Source organism: Mastigoproctus giganteus, chromosome 2 (assembly GCF_048544385.1).
Source record: "Mastigoproctus giganteus isolate SK-2022 chromosome 2, ASM4854438v1, whole genome shotgun sequence".
NCBI classification, from domain to species: Eukaryota; Metazoa; Arthropoda; class Arachnida; order Uropygi; family Thelyphonidae; genus Mastigoproctus; species Mastigoproctus giganteus.
In genome coordinates, this window is record NC_143576.1 from 207,348,371 (window position 1) to 207,369,845 (window position 21,475).

The window sequence follows — 21,475 nt, forward strand, 5'->3', positions numbered from 1 at the left end:
TAAATAAACAAACAGGAAAAGTTTTTTATTACAAATTTATATTCTGCTGTCAAATAGATGCATCCATAATGCTCCCATATTTCTGTTTGTCTTATCCTTAAATTTTCTAATATATACAACTTTTTAAGCTTTTTTGTTGACACCTTCCCTCCCCCCAATAATTTTGGAATTTTTTTTTTTTTAAAAAAGCATGGGAGGAGCTAACCTAACCTAGAACATCTGCTACCTCAGATTTCCTAGTATTTCCTTTTTCTAGGTGTTTACAATGCTCATAATTCTAATGCCAAATGACCTCTGTCACTCCAATAAATTTTTCTACAACTGCATCTTTGTAAATAACATATCTACATCTAGTCAGAGAAATAATGTCTCTTAGAATACTGCCAATTTTGTATATTGGTTCAACTACCAACATCAAGTCAGTATTTATTACATATATTCTCATAGTTTTCTCTCTTATTCCTTTTATATATGGTATTGTGACCACTTTTTTTTTTTTTTTGGAATTTCTCACTTACAGTGTTTCACTTTTAATTGACAACCTATAATTTTCCATGTATTCACATATAATTTTGTCATCCATGCCCCATGGAATCCCATTGTTAGAAACTTCTGTAATATTTTCGGATCTCAAACTCTTACTGCTCTACACTACATTTTGATGATGCTTTAACATTCATCAGATGATCTGAATTAAAATTAATATAAACAATCTTAAGTCTATTTTTTTCTTATACTGAGTAATAAGATTTTGAAACTTTGGTATTTCATATCTGATACAGGCATACAGGTTAAACAAAGATTTCAAAGAGAGCCAATAGATTGGATTTTGACATTACACATTAAATTTCAACTTTAAAAATTTCCATTAAAAATGTAATTCAGATTACTTATCAGGAGTAAAACATCAAAACTTGTCTTAAAATCCAGACTGGTATTATTTAGAGGAGGGTCAGCCAGGTGATGTAGAAAGTGTGCTTTTTTTCTTTTTTTTTTTTTTGGCAATTTTGTATAAGCTTGCTTTCTTGCATTGTTTGCTATTACTAATACTAATCTCACGAGTAGTCTCTACAAATGTTGCTGGTCAACTGTTACAAACAGTATTAAAAATATTGCCATTCCATTCAAATGCCTATATAACTAACTATCTTAATACTGACAATATTATCTTAAGACTATTGTGATAGGCTACTGCTAACTATAATATAGTCATATCAGAGCAATATAACCTTCCAACATCAATGCTTCGTGACTGCTGTATTTGGTGTGTTGCTGCTATCCTATTTGTTGTCATCTGCTTTATGCCTAGTTAAAACCAAATGGTGTAGACTTCTGAAGTTCAAAATGTGCTTCCATGATCAAAACTCACCAGGACAGTGGGTGTCAGTCTCTCCATTAAAAAGATATCATTTCACAGTTTTACTTTTAGTAGTCTTTAGGATGCCCTGAATAAATATTTCTTATAGAATTAAAATCCTTATAACATTACTCTCTCTTAAAATACTACAGTCTAAATACCATGAAATTATATAAGTACACTTACAAGCACAGTAGACAGGAAACAAGTTTTAAACACAAACTTGCAATTTTTTTTTTTAATACAGAAACTGGCTGAATCCCAGAAAGTAAAATAGCTCATTACTCATGCAATATCCTTAAACAGCACTTTTCAGTAGCTAGTTTAAATTATCAAGCAGATTTTCAATTTAAAATGTTGTATTTTAATTGCTAAGCAAAAAAAAAAAAAACAAACAAAACCTTTATTTGAAAAAGGGCTTTATATCAGTTATTCGAGGCTGCAGACTAAGACTAAATGCCAAAGGTATGAAATTTTAATAAGATTTTAATAGCTTTAATGAAGTTTTCAGCAACAGTATGAACAGAAATGAAGATGTACCAGTGTCATTTTTACAGTCTATGGAAAGTTGCAGCCTCTTTTTTTCATGGTGAGTGACAGAATCACTGTAAAAATCAGTGATAATCCATTGTACTACACTGAGCTCCTTGCAAGCTGACACTAAAATATGCTGCATAAATTATAATTTTTCAACTCTTGTACTCCCCCCCCAAGAGGAAACATCAATGCCCAACAAGACAGAATAATGTATAGTATGATAAAACCGATTTTTATATAAAAACACAAAAGGTAAATTTTCAATAAGTCTGGCATCAAAGCTCAAAAAACTATTTCAAAAAAGATACTCACTTTTTCTTCAGTGGACATCTTTAGTATTCAAATAACATGCAATAGACTGTCTTCCAAAAGGTTCATTTCTGAAATATCAGACATAATATCTTAACAATTACTCTTTACATACAGCAGTTTTTAAATGATTACACAGCATGATTGATAGTTAAAGAAATTTATGGTAGAGCACTTGATAAATAAATTAACACTATAATCCATACTGAAGTTTGCAAAACAAATGTTATTTCAATCATATATGATTGAAATAACATTTGTTTTCACATAAATATATATATTTTAGCTAAAGTTTAAGATTGTGTGGGATATTCCTTGTAAACCCTAGTGGTATCACCTAGGTTTTTTTTTTTTTTTTTCTTAGCAACCAGTTTGTTTCAGTTATTCTTTTACAGACAGTAAAAGAAATAATAGCAATGGCACTGGTGAAAACTAGACATATACTTGTGTAGCAGATAGGCCACCTGCTGTATGCATTATCTGCTGAACTTGCACAAACTGAATTCCATACTAGAACTTTGCATTTGCAACAGAACCTGTTTCTTAAAGGTCCTTCCCTTTTTGGTAATCCAAGTAACACAAATGATTGCTAGAACTAGAGTATTCTAGTAATATAAATGACTGAGGCAGAAAACCCAGTATATGCGTTTTTTTTTTGTTTTTTTTTTTGTGGAGACAGTCCCAGCCAATCAATTCCTACATAGTGGGGTAAAGAGATAGACCCAGTGTAAAGTTTAGCATAAGTTGTGACAAACTATATCCTAAATCAAAGTTCACTGACAACATTTTCACCATCTGACCAGAAAACACAAATTTCACTGTTTTTATTTATCAGACATCAAGAAATCAAGATTACCGAAGAAGAAAATGTCAACCCTTCCTCCCTCCACCACATCATACTAAGTGAGAATACTGAACAACTTCTCAGGGAATACTTGCTCCAACAGGTTTTACATCTCTTCTTCAAGAAAAAGAATAATAATAAATAAAAAAAAAAATAAAACCAAACAGGCAAAGCTCTTAAATTACACAAATACAATCACCAACACTGTAACAGGTAAAAAAAACTTCACATGGTGCATCAGATCCTTCTTGCTGGAAAACTGACTTCTGCATTACAGAACCATAGAGGATAAGCGACATTTTTGCTGCTACTAACTTTGAAGATTTTGATACTGGGTGAGCATCCCAGATAAGCAGATGTGGCAAGATTTTTTTTGTCCCTAGAGCTCAACATACATTTAATTTGATAAATTCTAAATTCAGCCAATTAATCGACTATGAAGTATTGGACAATATTGGCATTTGAATATCTCTCTGACAGCTATCTATATTTTCTACAATCCTCCAATATCAGTACAAGAAATAATCACAGTCATGGACTGGATCACCAGTCAGTTATACCTGACTGGTGATCTCACACACACACACACACCAGTTGTATCAGAATCAAGTTCATTAATAACTACCCAACAGGCCAATAACCTGGATATATCATTACAACAAGACAAACAATATAACTTGAGTGGCATATAATAAGTGACAAACTTTATGGGTGTCTCTGACATTCTTATATCCAACTAATAAAATTAATAAAAGCCCCCCCCCCAACAAAAAACTGGCAATTAAGTTTTGATACAAGTAAATAAAAGTTTGTACAATTGGGTGACAGTAATTAGTATTAGCATAGGCATTTGATGCAAGAAAGCAAGCTTATGCAGCATCAGCCAAAAAAAAAAAAAAAAAACCCACTTCCACTTCACAGGTATTTTGAAGGAACTCTGTTCCTTCAAAATACCTGTCCAGCTGAGCCTTAAACTTATTTAAGCTATCAACTTCCACGACAAGGGATGGAAGTCTGTTCCACCAACCAACCACCCGCTGGCTAAAGGCAAATTTCCGCACGTCTATCCTACATCTGTCTTTCCTCAATTTGAATTTATGCCCTCTCAGGTGATTATTCTGAGAGAGAAGAAGAATCTCATCAGCATTGAGCATGCTCAAACCATTCAAGGCTTTATACACCTCTATCAGATCACCTCGCTGGTGCCTAGTCTCTAATAAGTTAAATTATCTATTTAAACGGTGCTACACCAATTAGCACTGTTAAATGCATAATTAAAGAACGAAGGTCATTTAGGAGTTACAATATAGTCCGATGTAAAGTTCTCTCAGCCATACAGTAAGGTTTGGAAAAATTTCAGTATATCACTGATAGCAGAGATGAAGAGCAATTATCCCACTGTACAAATCGATGGTCAAACCATAACTTCAATACTAATGGTACCCGCATTAAATGCATTCAGAATGAAGTGTTATTTCAGGAATGATATAGGTTTGCTTGAAAGTGCTAAACGAAGGGCAATGAGACCTGTCATGATGTAAAGTGAAGATGGAAAGAGGAGACTCCAGTTCTGTGAGTCACAAAGTTTGGAACCATACTCCATTTGTTTAACAGATACAGTGCACATAAACAAAAATACCTGAATGCTCAAGAAAAATCATTAGTCCTGTAGATTCAAACTAAATCATTCTTTCTACAGAATTCCTTGTCACATGCAGGTACCATTAGATTTTCATTCAAACTGGATCAATATTTTTTTAATGAAACCTCAAACACAAAAAGGTATTACAACCTATAGTACTTAGTATCGTGCATGGGTTGAAGGCTGAGACAATGAAAGAAGACATTAGATTTGAATTTCTGTAAGTCATAATTTTCAGGAAATACATATGTAGGGAGGTTGTTCCAGAAAACAGAAGTTGAAAGAATAAAATTTGGTTCTGTGAGTAAGTTGAACAATAAAAGGATGTTTACTGGTTGTAGCACGTTTTGGACTGGTTTGGGAGAGAGAGAGAGTGAGAGAGAGAGAGAGTGAGAGTGAGAGAGAGTGGGAGAGAGAGAGAGTGGGAGAGAGAGAGAGTGGGAGAGAGAGAGAGTGAGAGTGAGAGAGAGTGAGAGTGAGAGAGAGTGAGAGAGAGAGAAATTATAGAAGCCAATTCAGAAGAACAGTGCCCATCTATAGAAAAGGGATGCAGCAGAAACAATGTCTGAGACAGAATGGAAAGACTTTTAAGAGTTGGTCATTAATTAACCTAACTGTCCTCTTTTGAATGGCTTCTAGAAGCCTGAGAGATGTTATGGGAGCACCACCCCAGATGCGAGAACAATATTCCATGGTAGGGCAGATTTCGAATTTGTAAAGAGTGAATAGCTGTTTAGAAGAAAAGTAATGCAAAAGACAAAACCCAGTTCTTTAGAAGCAGAGGAAGCAATATGTGTGATGTGCTTATGCCAGTGGTTCCCAAACTACTGAGATCTACAGACCCCTTCAAAAATCAAACAAGGTTTGCAGACCCCCATCAGAAATCAAATAAAGTTTGTGGACCCCTATATATATATATATATATATATATATATATATATATATATAGGCATACGTTTCTGTGTGTGTCCATATATGTATGAACAGAGTTTTCTGAAAATTCAAAGTTTTATGTTTAAAACAACTCAACTTTATTCTTACTGTTACATAAATATATAATAATCATCAGTTCAATGAAGATGGTTAGCTGTATCACTTATCTCTTCACATGATATTACTTGAATAATAGCTTTATATATCATCAATTTGCTACATATAGAACAAATAATTTGACCAGTTCCAGAGGGCCCGTTTTGCTAATCCCCTGGAACTGGTCTACGGACCTTCAGGGGTCTGTGGACTCCAGTTTGGGAAATGCTGGCTTATGCCAAGAAAGAATAGAAGTCAGAGTGACTCCAACAGAGATACGTGATCTTATCTAAAAGTCTGAGTGTCATAGAATATAAGCATAGGAATAGTGGAATCCTTTTTGAAAGATGTAAGACAAGACTGAGTTTTAGAAGGATTGAAATCTACTAAGTTATCTTTGCCACACTGGAGGTCAGCATTGAAGGAATTGGTAGTGGATATTTGAACAGTTGAAGCTGTCTGAGCAGGACAAAGTTGGTCAAACTGGAAGGTTAAATGTAATGTGTTATCACCAGCAGAACTATGGATAAGATTTCTGGTCAAGGGAAGGTCATTAATATACAAGACGAAAAGAGTGGGAGAATGAACTGAACCCTAGGAAACGCCAGAATTAGTGGAGATGTTAGAAGACAGAGCCATCTACCATCACCTGCAGTAAACGGTCAGAGAGAAAGCTGGGTACCAGATTACAAAAAACAGTTGGCAATCCATAAGATGGGAGGTAACTCAAAAGACCTTTATACCATACATGATCAAAAGCCTTTGAAATATTAAGAGCATTTCTTCTTGAGTTTCACCAAACATTTCCACTGAATTTGTCCACAGACAGGTAACATAAGCCAGTAAGTATATCACCAGTGAATCAACACTGACCGATTCCATACTGGCAATCACTGATGTGATGGAAGGTTTCTAGAGAGTTTAGGAGTAGGCAGTTAATAGATTTTTCCATCACTGCAGAAAGAGTAGAATTAAGTGCAGTGGGTTGATAATTGGATGAGAGGGATCTGTCAACCGTTTTTAGGGACTGGCCGGATATGAACAAATTTCCAAGCAGAAGGAAAAACACAAATGGAATAAGAACGTGTAAAAAGTGACAAAAAAACAGGAGTAAGCTCAAGAACACAGATTTTGAGAACAAGTAGAAAAATACCATCAGGATCTGGCACTTTCTTGGCATCAAGATTATTCAAATTCTTCTGACATCCTTTTGACAGAAGCCACAGGAGGTACAGAATGGGGCGTGCAGGGAATGGAAGGGGCTGATTAACCATGTTCACCAGCGTAAGAGATCTGAAAATTTACTTAACAAGTACAGGTCAATGCTGATAAAAAAGTCACAAGTTAGGGTTAATTTGAAAGTGTCTGCAATTCTGCCCAGATACGATAGGAGGGAGTATGTGATGAGAGCCTTGTCAATCAATTTGGCCCTGGAGAGATTGTGCAAGTCTCACGGGGTAGAATTTTTTTCAGCGTGGTCTGTGCTTGCTAACAGGAGAGAATGCTTCTACAGGGATGGGATACACTTAAATAGAAAGGGTGCAAGAATATTTGCTGATACTATCGAGGCAGTGTTAGGTGGGTCAGAAAACTGCTAGATTGGGGATTCAGAGACTAAAAGATTAAAGGCAGCTGAAGGCAGAGGCAAAAGTGATTCTTGCACTGCTTCTACTGTAATGAGCAGCAGCATAGAGAGCAAGTTGCTGGGGACTTCAAGTGCTGCTGGGAATCATCATGATACAAGTAAATACATAGTCTGTGTTAAGATAACTAAGAGTAAGAACAAGTGCATGTATACTTGCATGTACACCAATACTAGAAGTATAGTAATTAAAATTGATGAATTTGAAGTACTGATCAAGACATCAAAGGCAGATATTGTTGGGATATCAGAGACATGGTGTCATGCAGATATAAGCAATGGAGAATTGGAATTTGGAGAGTAAAATGTGTACAGAAAGGAAAGACAGAGTAGGAAGTGAGGAGGGGTTATGCTGTTAGTTAAGAAACTAAAATCTAAGGAAGTGCATCCAGTTGACACGGGTGGACAGTGCAATGTTGAGTCTGTTTGGTGTGACGAACACTGAGAAAGGGGAAATGAGAGTAGGAGTATGTTATAGGCCTAATGACCCTGATGAGTACAATGAAGTTGTGCAGAGAAATAGAATGGGCCAGTAAATCAGAATGTCTTGTAATGGGGATGTTAACTTTCCAGATATTGACTGGAAATTGTGAGTTGACCACTCACACACTAGCAATACTTTTGTGGATTTATTGGATTGTTTTCTATAGTAACATGTTCAAGGGGCAACCAGAGGGAATAATACCCTTGATCTGATTATCAGCAGTGATTATTCATGCATTAAGAATTTACAGATAAAGGAACCACTAGGTGACAGTGATCAGAGTGTACTGATGTGGGATTTACTTAAAGATGTAACTACCATCAAGGCGACCCTTGATGGTAGTTACATCTTTAAGTAAAGGAAGGAAGGGTTTTTCTTTTCGTTAAAGTGACTACAGTTGCCTCAGACAGTTTTTCAATTCTATACAGGGGATCAACTGATAACGTTACCAACGGTGAATTCTAAATGGGAAGCCTTCAGGGACTTCTTGGAGGCTACTAGGCTTTTCATACCAAGTAAGAAATACTGTTCAAGGTTTAGGCCTAAATGGATGTTGGATGAATTAATGAAGCTCATGGCAGAGAAGAAAAATGCATGGGATGCATATAAATTATCAGGCGACACAGACGCCTACGGCAGCTATAAGCTAGTCTGTAATCAATTCACAAAGAACGTTAGGCAGTCGAAGGCAGATTACGAGAAATTTTTGGCAAAGGACACAAAGAATTCTTTACTTATGTAAACTATAGAAGGAAGGGAATGAATCATATTGGTCAACTTAACACAGATGGTTTGACTATTGATGATCCTGCTCAAGTAGCTGATAAACTGAATGAGTATTTTGCATCTACATTCACACATGAGGAGTTATTCAAGGAGGGGAATGCAAGAAATTTATCAAAATCTAACAGGGAACTAAGTGATTTTGTAATAACTGAGAACAAAGTTGAGGAGAAATTGTTGAAGTTAAACATAAAAAAGGCACCTGGGGCAAATGGAATCTATTCAGTTATAATGAAGGAGGCAGAAAAGGAAGTAAGCAAACCCTTAGCCATAATTATAAGAGCATCCTTAGAGTCATGGGAGGAGGTCCCCATGGACTGAAGCTGTGCAATCACCTAGACAAGACAGCAGTAATAGTTCAGCTACAGCAGGGGAAGTGTTAAGGGGAAGTCTTCTCTGACCAATTTGATTGGATACTACGATGTGGTCACAAAGGAACTGGAAGCAAAAAATAATTCTGACATCATATACTTGGATTTCAGGAAAGCTTTTGATACTGTTGCACATGGAAGACTGCTGTACAAATTGGAGCGGTATGGCATTAAGAGCAAGTTACTGCAATAGATATAGGGATGGTTGAGTGGGAGATGGCAGAGAGTGGTAAATAAATGGACACTGCTCTACATGAACTAATGTTATTAGCAGAGTTCCCCGAGGTTCGGTGCTGGGCCCATTGTTGTTTTGTGTATTTATCAATGATATTGATAAAGGTATATCAGGCTTAATGTCCAAGTCTGCAGATGATACAAAGGCTGGCAGGGTAGTTAATGACACTAAAGACAGTATGCTACTGCAACTGGATCTAGAAAAGTTAATCAGATGGGCTGAGAAGTAGCAACTGAGAAGTAGCAACATATTGACAAATGCAAAGTACTCCATATGGGTAACAGTAACCCAAGAGAAACGTACTGACTGTGTGGAACTACACTCAGGGAGGTGGAGAATGAAAAAGACCTGGGGGTAATTGTGTAGTCAGATATGAAGTTCTCTGAGCAGTGCAGATGGGGTACCAGAGCAGGTCATTGAGTTTTGTCAATGATGTATAGGAATTTTGCTAGCAGAGACAAAAGGAGGTGATTATCCCTTTGTATAAGACAATGGTCAGGCCACACCTTGAGAAATGTATACAGGTCTGAAGGTCTCATTTTAGGAAGGATGTAGAGTTGCTAGAATGAGTACAGAGAAGGGCAACAAGATAGGTGAGAGGAACAAATGATTGCACTTACAAAGAAAGGCTTAAGTTCTGCAAGTTTCAGCATCTGGAGACTAGGCATCTGCAAGGTGATCTGATCAAGGTGTATAAGGCCTTGAATGGTTGGAGCATGTTCAATGCTGACGGGATACTTCCGCTTACTCAGATTAAGAACCTGAGGGGGGGGGCATAGATTCAAATTGAGGAAAGACAGTTGTAGAATAGATGAGCAGAAGTTTGCCTTTAGCCAACAAGTAGTTGATTGCTGGAACAGACTTCCATCTGTTGTTGTGGAAGTTGATAGCTTAAATAAATTTAAGGCTGAACTAGACAAACAATTGGAGTGACTCGATGGGTGAAATGGGAAGGGTGTTTTTTTTTTTGGCAGATACTGTATAAGCTTGCTTTCTTGCATCATATGCCTCAACTAATGCTAGTTTGTAAGATGTCTGTTCAGTTATTACTATTTTTAATAAAAATTAAGTTTCCAATAATTATAAAAAAAAATGATGCATTTTTGTTAGCTTTTAAAACGTAACCCGATTTTGTATTGGTTCTTAGTCCCATATAACACTGTTTTGCACTATAAGAGATTTTACAGGAACCTAACTACTGTATTATACAAGGGTTACCTGTAATAGGCAAAGTTCTTGTCAGGAATTTGGTATCTGTCATGATTTAAATGATAGACTATGGGGGGGGGGGAGAAGAAAAAGAGTTTTTTTACAAATAGATGTAAATGCATTAGATCAGCGTGTCCAATGCATTCAATAGAATAACTTCCTTGTCTATTTATTTGAAAACTTGATTTCCTGATTTGGAATATCTGTTATTAATAATGTTAGCAAAATACACACAGAGGATCTTTTTTTTTTTTTTTTTTTGCTCTTACGTCAAATATATCAGACATTTTTATAATTAATAAAATAGCCATCTACCATCACCTCAGAGAGCCATCTACCATCACTCTCAGAGAGAAAACTGGATAACCAATTACAAAAAACATGATGCATGTTTTTTGGACAGTGCAGTGTTGAGTCAGTTGGGTGTGACATAAGTATTGGGAGATCAAAATTGAGAGTAGGAGTGTGCTATAGGCCTAATGACTCTGATGAGTATAATAAGGAACTGTACAGGGAAATAGAGTGGGCCAGTAAATCAGAGAGTCTTATAATGGGAGATTTTAATTTCCCAGATATTGACTGGAATTTGGGGGCTGGTTACTCACACACTAGCAGGGCTTTTGTGGATTTATTGGATGATTGTTTTCTACATCAGCATGTTCGGGAGGCAACTAGAGGGAGTAATACTCTTGATTTGATTATCAGCAGTGATTCTTCATGCATTAAGAATCTGCAGATAAATGAACCACTAGGTGGCAGTGATCACAGTGTGCTGAAGTGGGATTTACTGAAAGAGGTAACTACCATTAGGGGTAAAGGGAAGGGTTATTGCTTCCGTAAAGGCGACTACGATGGACTGAGACAGTATTTAAATTCTATACACTGGGACCAACTGATGATGTTACCAACAGCAAATTCGAAATGGGAAGCATTCAAAGAACTTATCTTGGAAGCTACTAGGCTTTACATACCAACTAAGAAATATTGTTCAAGGTTTAGGCCAAAATGGATGTCAGATGAACTAATGAGGCATATGGCAGAGAAGAAAAATGCATGGGATACTTACAAATTAACACATGGCACAGAAGCCTATGATAGATACAAGTTGATATGCAATCAAGTTACAAAGGAGGTTAGGCAGGTGAAGGCAGATTACGAGAAATCCTTGGCAAGGGATGCAAAGAAAAACAGCAAAGAGTTCTTTACTTATGTAAACTCTAGAAGGAAGGGGATGAATCAGATTGGTCCACTTGATATTTATGGGTCAACTGTTGATGATCCTGCTCAGGTAGCTAACAAACTAAATGAATATTTTGCATCGACATTCACAAATGAGGAGTTATTCAGCAAGGGGAATGCCAGAGGTGTATTCAACTCTAGCAGTAAGCTACAGAATCTTGAAATAACTGGGAGTAAAGTGGAGGAGAAACTGTTGAAGATAAACACAAGAAAGGCACCCGGGGTGGATGGGATCTATCCAGTTATATTAAAGGAGGCAGCAAAGGAAGTAAGCAAACCCTTAGCCATAATTATGAGAGCTTCCTTGGACTCAGGGGAGGTACCCATAGACTGGAAATGTGCAAATGTGACCCCAATTCACAAAGGAGGATCAAAGGCTGACACAAGTAATTATAGACCTGTGAGCTTAACTTCTGTTCCAGGAAAATTAATGGAGGCACTGGTTAAAGAAGCACTGCAGGATCATTTAGACAAGACTTCAGTTATAGCTCAGACACAGCATGGTTTTGTTAAGGGGAAGTCTTGCCTGACCAACTTGATTGGATACTATGATGCAGTCACAAAAGAACTGGATGCAGGGAATAACTTTGATATTATATACTTGGATCTTAGAAAGGCTTTTGATACTGTTGCACATGGAAGACTGCTACACAAATTGGAGCAGTGTGACATTGGAGGCAAATTGCTGCTATGGATAAAGGGGTGGTTGAGGGGGAGAAGACAGAGAGTGGTAATCAATGGACACTGCTCATCGTGGACTAATGTTATTAGTGGAGTCCCTCAGGGCTCAGTGTTGGGTCCATTATTGTTTTCTGTATTTATAAATGATATTGATGATGGTATATCAAGCTTAATGTCCAAGTTTGCAGATGATACAAAGGTTGGCAGGGTTGTCAAGGACACTACTGACACTATGCTGCTGCAACAGGATCTGGAAAGGTTGAGCAGATGGGCTGAGAGGTGGCAAATGAAGTTTAACATTGACAAATGTAAAGTACTACACATGGGAAACAGCAACCCCAGAGCAACATATCAACTCTGTGGTACTACACTGACAGTGGTAGAGAATGAACGGGACTTGGGGGTGATTGTGCAGGCAGATATGAAGTTCTCTGAGCAGTGCAGACGGGCTGCAAGGGTAGCTCATGGAGTATTGTCAATGATATACAGGAATTTTTCCAGCAGGGATAAGGAGGTGATTATTCCATTGTATAAGGCAATGGTCAGGCCACACCTAGAGTACTGTATACAGGTCTGGAGGCCTCATTTCAAGAAGGATGTAGAGCTGCTGGAACGAGTACAGAGAAGGGCAACAAGATTAGTGAATGGAACAAAGGGGTGCTCTTACGAAGAAAGGCTTAAGTTTTGCAAATTACAGTGTCTGGAGACTAGGCACCAGCGAGGTGATCTGATAGAGGTGTATAAAGCCTTGAATGGTTTAAGCATGCTCAATGCTGATGGGATTCTTCCTCTAGCTCAGAAAAATCACCTGAGAGGGCATAAATTCAAATTGAGGAAAGACAGATGTAGGATAGACGTGCGGAAATTTGCCTTTAGCCAGCGGGTGGTTGGTTGGTGGAACAGACTGCCATCCCTTGTGGTGGAGGTTGATAGCCTAAATAAGTTTAAGGCTCAGCTGGACAGGTATTTTGAACGAACAGAGGGGTGAAGTGGAAGTGGGTTTTTTTTTTTTTTTTTTTTTTTGGCTGATGCTGCATAAGCTTGCTTTCTTGCATCAAATGCCTCTACTAATGCTAATGCTAATGTAGACAGAATACTAATATTGTTTATTACAACATTTCAAAAACTGGTCTGCAGACTGCTGGGGAGGAGGGTTTGTAGATAATAAAAATTTTCAGAATTTACAGCACAGAAGCAATTTTAAATTTTGGAGTTGGGTGGCATGGAAAATTCTTCAAGCTAAATGAGGGTTCTTAGCCCGTAAAAAAAAAAAAAAAAACAGAAACCATTGGTTTATGACATTAATTTGAATATATTGAAAATCTGTGTTTAAAACAAGCCTTTAAAAGTAACTGAGTCTTGTCTCCGTTATCTTTGTTAAGTGCTTCAATTGTGAGATAAAAATAATTGGGTTAGTTTATTTGCATTGCAATTCAAAGTAATTTAACAAGAACCTGTTTATTATGTGTAGATGCTTGAGACATTTGTGATATTTAACCTTTAAAAATTATCCACAATTCGTTTCCAGACTTTTTTTTTGGGCTCACATCTGGTGAGTATGGGCTTGGCAAACCCAGGGTCCTGAGCTGGATATCATCATTCTTCTCTTTTTTGGTGATTCCTTTCTACTTCTCTCTCTCTCTCTCTCTCTCTCTCTCTCTCTCTCTCTCTCTCTCTCTCTCTCTCTCTCTCTCTCTCTCTCAGGGGGTAACTTGGGAATTTTTTTTTTTTTTTTTGGCTGGTGCAGCATAAGCCTCAGGCTTCCTTGTACCATATGGCCATTAATAATAATAATAATAATAATAATAATTAAGATGGTGTACTTTCTTATATGAAAGATATGGAGGGAGAAAAATTATCAGTAGAGATTAATACAATTGTGGCTAATACAGATTAACTGAAATAATTCTGATTTAGTGAACTGCAAGTATGCCCTGGAATATGCATTTCCTGTTGGAAATTTAAAAAAATAAACTTAATATTAATAGAGGCAAATTTATGCAAGGAAGCCAGTGTTATTTAAAAAAAAAAAAAAAAAAAAAGTTCCATCCAGGTACCTGTCCGATATTTCTTTAGATGCTTTCATTCTACAAGATTAAATGGTAAGTAATTTATTCAAACAGTTCTAACCCTTTTGCTAAAAGAGAATTTAGCAAAAGGGTCATAACTATTATACCCCTTATATAAAGAGATGATTAAAGGGTCCTTATATCCTCTCTACAATTACTCTTATTTAGCATAAGTGCATAACCTCTAGTCTGTGCAGCCTGCAAAAGAAAAGGTATCCCCTATTACAAGGAGGAACAAACTTCATAATCTAACACCAGAAACTGTGTATAATTTTTTTTTTTTTTTTTTTTTTTTAATTCTTATATACCATAAGAATTTACTTAATGGGCAAGTACTTTCAAAATCACAAGTTACATGATAGACAGTGCACTACATTTCTTAAATTAATTAGTTTTTCTGTTATTAATATAAATGAAAATTGAATAATTACTTATCTTGTTACCAATTAATTATACTTACTGATTAACTAATAATATATAAAAGTAATTGTTTTCACTTCACTGTACAGTCAGTTCTGCTATAACGTGGTACATGTGTTCCTAAAAATCTCCATGTTATGGTATTTTGCGGATTAAAAACAACAGGGCTTATGGGAAAAATAGGGATGGGGAGACAGAACACTCAAAAAATTTTCAGTGTGGCAAGTAAAACACTAAAAAAAAAAAAAGAAACCCAATAAATAAATAAATATTCTAATAAATAAATAAATATTACAGTAATCATAGCACTTTACCTTGACAAGATAAGAAGTTTGTTTGATTGATATTTCTGTTCACTGACATTTTTTTTTTTTTTTTGGATTGTAAAATTTAAAACAGCAAAAAAGATAAGCAGTCAAGAACAATGAACACACAACTGCACAAGTGAGACAAAAGAGAAGATTCTGAAAATTTGTTTTTTTTATATGATTAAACATTTCATGGAAGGGGAAACAGATTTCACCATAATAATGTAAAAACTCACAGAATTCCAGCTATCGGTATTATCTCAAATGCAGTAAGATTGAGTTTACTACCCATTTATAATTAGATTGCACTAACTAAAAAGCCCAATAAACCTGGAACTGCTAATTGTTTTATGGTAGTGACCTCCAGAAATGTGTTCCTCTGCTCGCACTATCATGATTCACAAAATTTCTGTTCAAACAGAAAAATGTGAGCTCCCGAAAACACAAGTCTGCCTACAATATCAAGTGTTATTTTGTGAATATAGCGAATGACAGTGTCTCTGACCAATACAACTACAGAAATGGGAAATATAGCTCTAACACATTCGACGCTTTATACTTTTTAAGCTTCGTAAACTTGTATGTATTGCTGTGCAGGTTGCTACATTCAGCTTGGTGCTGGATTTTACATTCGCCTAGTGTTACTCACAGATGAAATTGCACATGAGCCAACATGAAAATCACTTTATACTCGACACTGTTCCCTAATATATCAGTCACATTGGAGCAAATTCACATTGTGAAAATGCGTGTTATAGCAGAACTGATTGTACATACCTAATATCCACTCAGTTTTTTTTTTTTTTTTTTGTAATCGTGTGCAAAATGCAACCTGTATTTCACACTCTACAATGTTAATAAATTAAACAAATAGCATGTGTAAGTCTGAAGTACACTGATACTACAATTCATGTGCTTTATTTTAATAACAATTAAAACATAACACATACTTCACATTTCTGCAGAAATTAATATACAGGCAACCTCCATATAACATGGTACTTCTACAACACTGTTGATAAATTGTGGCAATCCTTGCACAATATGGTGCTTATATAATACGTTATATAATTCGCTCTAACATGGTTAAAGGATTTCGATAAACCTCGCATAACAGGGTATTTTTGAGCTTTTGTGTGGGGAAAACCTTGCTATTATGTTGGATTTAATTTTTCAACATTTCCACTCTTTTTGAATCCCTGCTGCTGACTCGCTAGTCAAAAAAAAAAAAAATTGAGAAATCCCTGTATTTATTTTGTTGGGAAATTCCCATATTATGTTCTATGCTATTGAACTTGTGGAAAAATCTTGATTTCAAAGTTTTATTACTATTGGGATAGCACACCAAGCCATCCAAAAGATTTAAATCATCCAAACGTTGAAGTTATGTTCCTACCACCACAGTTGTACTAGGTTAATATAACTTCTTTCATTCAGCCATTAGATCAAGGCATTATATCCACCTTTAACACTTATCACATTATATCCACCTTTAACACTCATCACATCAGAAAATTGTTACAATGGATTTTGGAAAAAATTGGTTCCGAATCTATTGAAGTAATGGAGGCATGGAAACATTTCTCAATTGCGGACTGTATCAGAATCACAGCTTTATCGCTGAAAGAAGTAAAACTATCAACGTTAAATGCATGTGGAAAAACTTATGGCCAGAGTCAGTTCATTCAGGAAGTATGGTTGAACCGGCAGAAAACAGAATCGGTGCAATAGTAGAACTTGCTATGTCGGTAGGAGGGGAAGATTTTGATATGACTACTGAAGCCCTTGTGGTAGCACAGTACCACATCCTCCCCACACCAGGTAAAAAAGACCAGAGTTCGAATCCTGTCGATGATGGGAGGAATTTTTATGGGTCTTTTTCACAACATGGCTGAGTTAGTCGGTCTCAGGTGAGGGTAGCATGGTTTTTTTTTCTCCCGGAAACTCAGGTTTTTTGTCCAGCAAAACAGAAAATCTACCTCAGGACAAATGCAATTTATAGACAATATACATGGAGTAATGGCCTTAGTTGCCTATGCTCCTAATAAAAAAAAAAAAAGAAATATGATTACTGCAGACGTTCAAGAATTACTAGTAGAAAAAGAGGCTGGCGAAGCAGAGTTGGTGGAAATGGCATCGGAGGTAAAACCAAACCAATTCAGAGGATGATAGCGAAGATTAGAATTTATCTTCCAATTTTTACACAAAAAAGCATACAGGAAGGAATAAAGTTAGGCGAGCAATTAGAATCTTATTTTTGAATTGAATGCAGATTCTTGAATGAAAGGAGACCAAAATTCAAAAGGGAGCTTCAAAAATGCTTAGTTCCATATGATGAAATTCACAAAGATTTATCAAGCAAAAGCAAACAAACCCAGATTACTGATTTTTTTTAAAGAGAGTAGACGATACACAAAATCTAGAATGGTGTATTTTTGTTAGTTTTGGACTTTTTCTTAGTCCCATATAACACAGTTTCGCACAACGTGACATTTTATAGGAACCTAACTACCGTGTTATGAGGATTAACTGTAATAAACAAATATTAATAACAAAATAGAGCTTCTTCAAAGAGAAACTTTTGTGTGAACTGAGATCATTTCTTTTCTGCAAATCTACCACACTGCATATTCATTCCTCCAATCAGCAACAAACATAATATCCAGTGCTTAAGCTACAATATATACAGTATATAGATGGTCATTGTGATATGAATGAAAAATAGAAATTGTCAAATTTCTATTTGCCAAATATTAATGGAATTTGGAATGGCTCAACAAATTTTTCTAACAGACCTAAATATAAAATTGCATGTAAATCATCCACTGGGAGAGAGCTTATTACATGAAGATGGACAGACAAGAAAATAATACACATTTATGCATCTATGCCTAATAACAGCTTCCTTTCAGACAAGGGGCTTAATGATAAGGAATACTATAAATGGGTAAAAATAATAAAATAACTGGAACATAAAATAACTTTGTTTATTTTCTTTTACAATCCTAACCAAAATCTGTTTATACCATGAGGTGTTTTTAAAAAGTATGGTAACAAATATTTTAGGAGTGAAATTGTGCCTAACCCAATAATGAAATGTCATATTATTAAAGACAATTGTTTATGCAAAATTTAGCAATTTTCTTAAGGCAAACATAGCTGTCTATATATTTCTGTATGAGTTAATATTAAAGACAGTGCAAGAATTAGTTGAAAAAATCCCAACTGGCATAAAATCAATCAATATTTAGTTACAGTTACTATTTGCGGGTTATTTTAATATCCTGTAAAATATTATTAGCATAGGCATATGATGCAAGAAAGCAAGGTTATGCAGCATCAGCCAAAAAAAACAAAAAAAAAAAAAAAAAAAAAAACTGCTCCCATTTCACCCCTCCATTAATTCTAAATACCTGTCCAGCTCAGCCTTAAATTTATTTAGGCTATCAACTTCCACAACAAAAGATGGAAGTCTGTTACACCAATTAACCCTCTGGCTAAAGGCAAACTTCTGCACATCTATCCTACAACTGACTTTCCTCAATTTGAATTTATGCCCTCTCAGGTGATTATTCTGAGCAAGAGGAAGAATCATATCAGCATTGAGCATGCTCAAACCATTCAAGGCTTTATACACCTCTATCAGATCACCTCGCCGGTGCCTAGTCTCCAGACACTGTAATTTGCAAAACTTAAGCCTTTCTTCGTAAGAGCAACCCTTTGTTCCATTCACTAATCTTGTTGCCCTTCTCTGTACTCGTTCCAGCAGCTCTACATCCTTCTTGAAATGAGGCTTCCAGACTTGTATACAGTACTCAAGGTGTGGCCTGACCATTGCCTTATACAAGGAAATAATCACCTCCTTATCCCTGCTGGAAAAATTGCTGTATATCATTGCCAAGACACCATGAGCTACTCTTGCAGAATGCCTGCACTGCTCAGAAAACTTCATATCTGCCTGCACAATTACCCACAGGTCCTTTTCATTCTCTACCACTGTCAGGGTAGTACCACAGAGTTGATACGTTACTCTGGGGTTACTGCTTCCCATATGTAGTACTTTACATTTGTCAATGTTAAACTTCATTTGCCACCTCTCAGCCCACTTGCTCAACTTTTCTAGATCCTGTTGCAGCAGCATACTGTCATTAGTGTCTTTAACAACCCTGCCAACCTTCGTATCGTCTGCAAACTTGGCATTATACTGAGGCACAATTTTTTTTCCAGTCTACAAGCGTTAAAGATCCAGTTTTACCACCTCTGCCCCATTAACTAAAGCTAACTGAAGAAATAAATGCTCTTACTCTTTATAATTTTTTTTCACTGTCAACTGCCTTAGGTTTGTTGCTTCTCAAGAACATAAGCTAGGATTTCTATCACCAAAATGCAATAATGTTGAAACAGCATACTTTGTTTACTATCGTGCACCACCCTTTGTGTGATCAGAAAACTTTCACAAAGTCTGTTATGCCTTCATCAATATCATTAACAAATATCAGAAATAACAATGAACCAAAAATTGAATCCTGTGGAACTCCACTCAAGACCCTGGTCCCATACCCTTTGTATCTTATTATTTAACCAATTTTTTGTCTACCATTGTACCCTGTGATCAATGAATATTATTCCAATTTATACAAAAGTATTCATGTAGGATGGTATCAATAACTCTACTAAAACTTAAATATACCATATGAAAATTATTCTTTGCATACAGTTCTTTTAAGTGTCAACCTTATAATAGGCTATGTGATTAGTTAAACCTAAGAGTCAGCAACCATTTATCATGTGGATGTCATTTCTGCTCGCTGTAGCTATAAAAATCATTGCCAAATGTCACTTTGAAAAGTGTAACCAAAATATAAGATGAATTTAAAGTATCTTACCATTGGCATGCCTAAGAAAATCTTCCCACATGCCACCTGATGGCACCGTGCATAGGAATATCTATCCCTATTTCATAATCTTCTACAGAAATTAAACTTACAGGTCTATAATATAAATAAATAAATAAAATATACTATCTCACACAATTTTTAGCTAATTAAGTTTATTGAACCTTAATGTATAAATAAATTACACCTAAGCAGAGCCATATATTAACCCCAGGGGCTCAGCATTTGGTAAGTATGGGCTTGGCACACCCAGGGTGCTGAGCTGGACGTCATCATTCTTCTCTTTCTTGATGATTCCCTTCTACTTCTGACTCACACACACACTCTCTCTCAGTGTAACTCAGAATTTTTTTTTTTTTTGGCTGGTGCAGCAAAAGCATCCTTGCACCATATAGCTAATTATAATAATAAACTGAATCAATGGGGGCCTTGGAAGTGGAAATTAATTACATCTAGACCTTGCCTGGATGTCATTTATTTCCACATTAAGGTTCAATAAACATACTTAGCAAAAAATTTGGTTTAGTATACTTCTCTACTATTTATATTACTTAATATCGAGTGTCTTTCATGAAACATACAGAACTGTAATTATTCATTTATTATTAACTTATTCTTCATTCCCACGATAATTAATTAAGCTTATTTCCAGTGGCACCAGCTTAGATTCTGATTCAGTATTTCTTTATTGAACCTCAAGGTCATTTTTCTCTTTTGTCCTCTCCACCCGGAGGCTTGGAGTTCTGGTGCAGCTGCACCAGCGAATGATACACCACTGCTTGTAGGTAATAAATAAACAAACGTGAATATACGGGCTAGCTTCTTTGCAGCAATAATAATATTATTATTAATAGCCATATAGTGCAAGGAAGCCTGAGGCTTATGCTGCACCAGCAAAAAAAAAAAAAAAAAATTCTGAGTTACTCAAAGAAACACAAAGAGAGAGAAAACAACAGTTAGAAGTAGAAGAGAATCACCAGGAAAGAAAAGAATGATGATATCCAGCTCAGGACCCTGTGTGCCAAGGCAGATATGAGCTGTGTAGTCCCTATTTAAACAAAATTACCGAAATTTAATATATATTTTAATTCAATATTAAAAATTGGGTATTGTTATAATCAATATTATAAATATACTTACGCTTCTTAGTTAGTCTTTTATAAAATACATTAAAATACATTAATACAAATACATTAAAAAAAAAAAAAACTACGTTAGTGAGAACATATTTATTATTACTTTTTACCGTGTAACGTACTGTATATACATTTTTTTTTTGTTTGTTTTTAATTAATCACGCATAACTTCGACTTGTCTACAAATGCTGGGATGATTAGGTAATATTATTTAAATTAAAATACCATTTAAACTAAAATAATAATGAATATTCTCGTCGAGGAAGAGCAAAAATGCAGTTATTG

General features: G+C 35.7%; 1 protein-coding gene across 3 annotated transcripts in view; it reads right to left on the bottom strand.

Moving 5' to 3' along the window:
• peo (ubiquitin E2 variant domain-containing protein pendolino) overlaps positions 1-21,475 on the bottom strand; it is a 111,383-nt gene that overhangs the window by 59,640 nt on the left and 30,268 nt on the right. For all 3 annotated transcript variants that reach the window (XM_090368933.1, XM_090368935.1, XM_090368932.1), the window contains exon 2: positions 2,207-2,274. In XM_090368933.1, coding sequence (XP_090225059.1) covers positions 2,207-2,224 — 18 coding nt within the window. In that variant the 5' untranslated portion in view covers positions 2,225-2,274. The remainder of the gene's footprint in view (positions 1-2,206; positions 2,275-21,475) is intronic.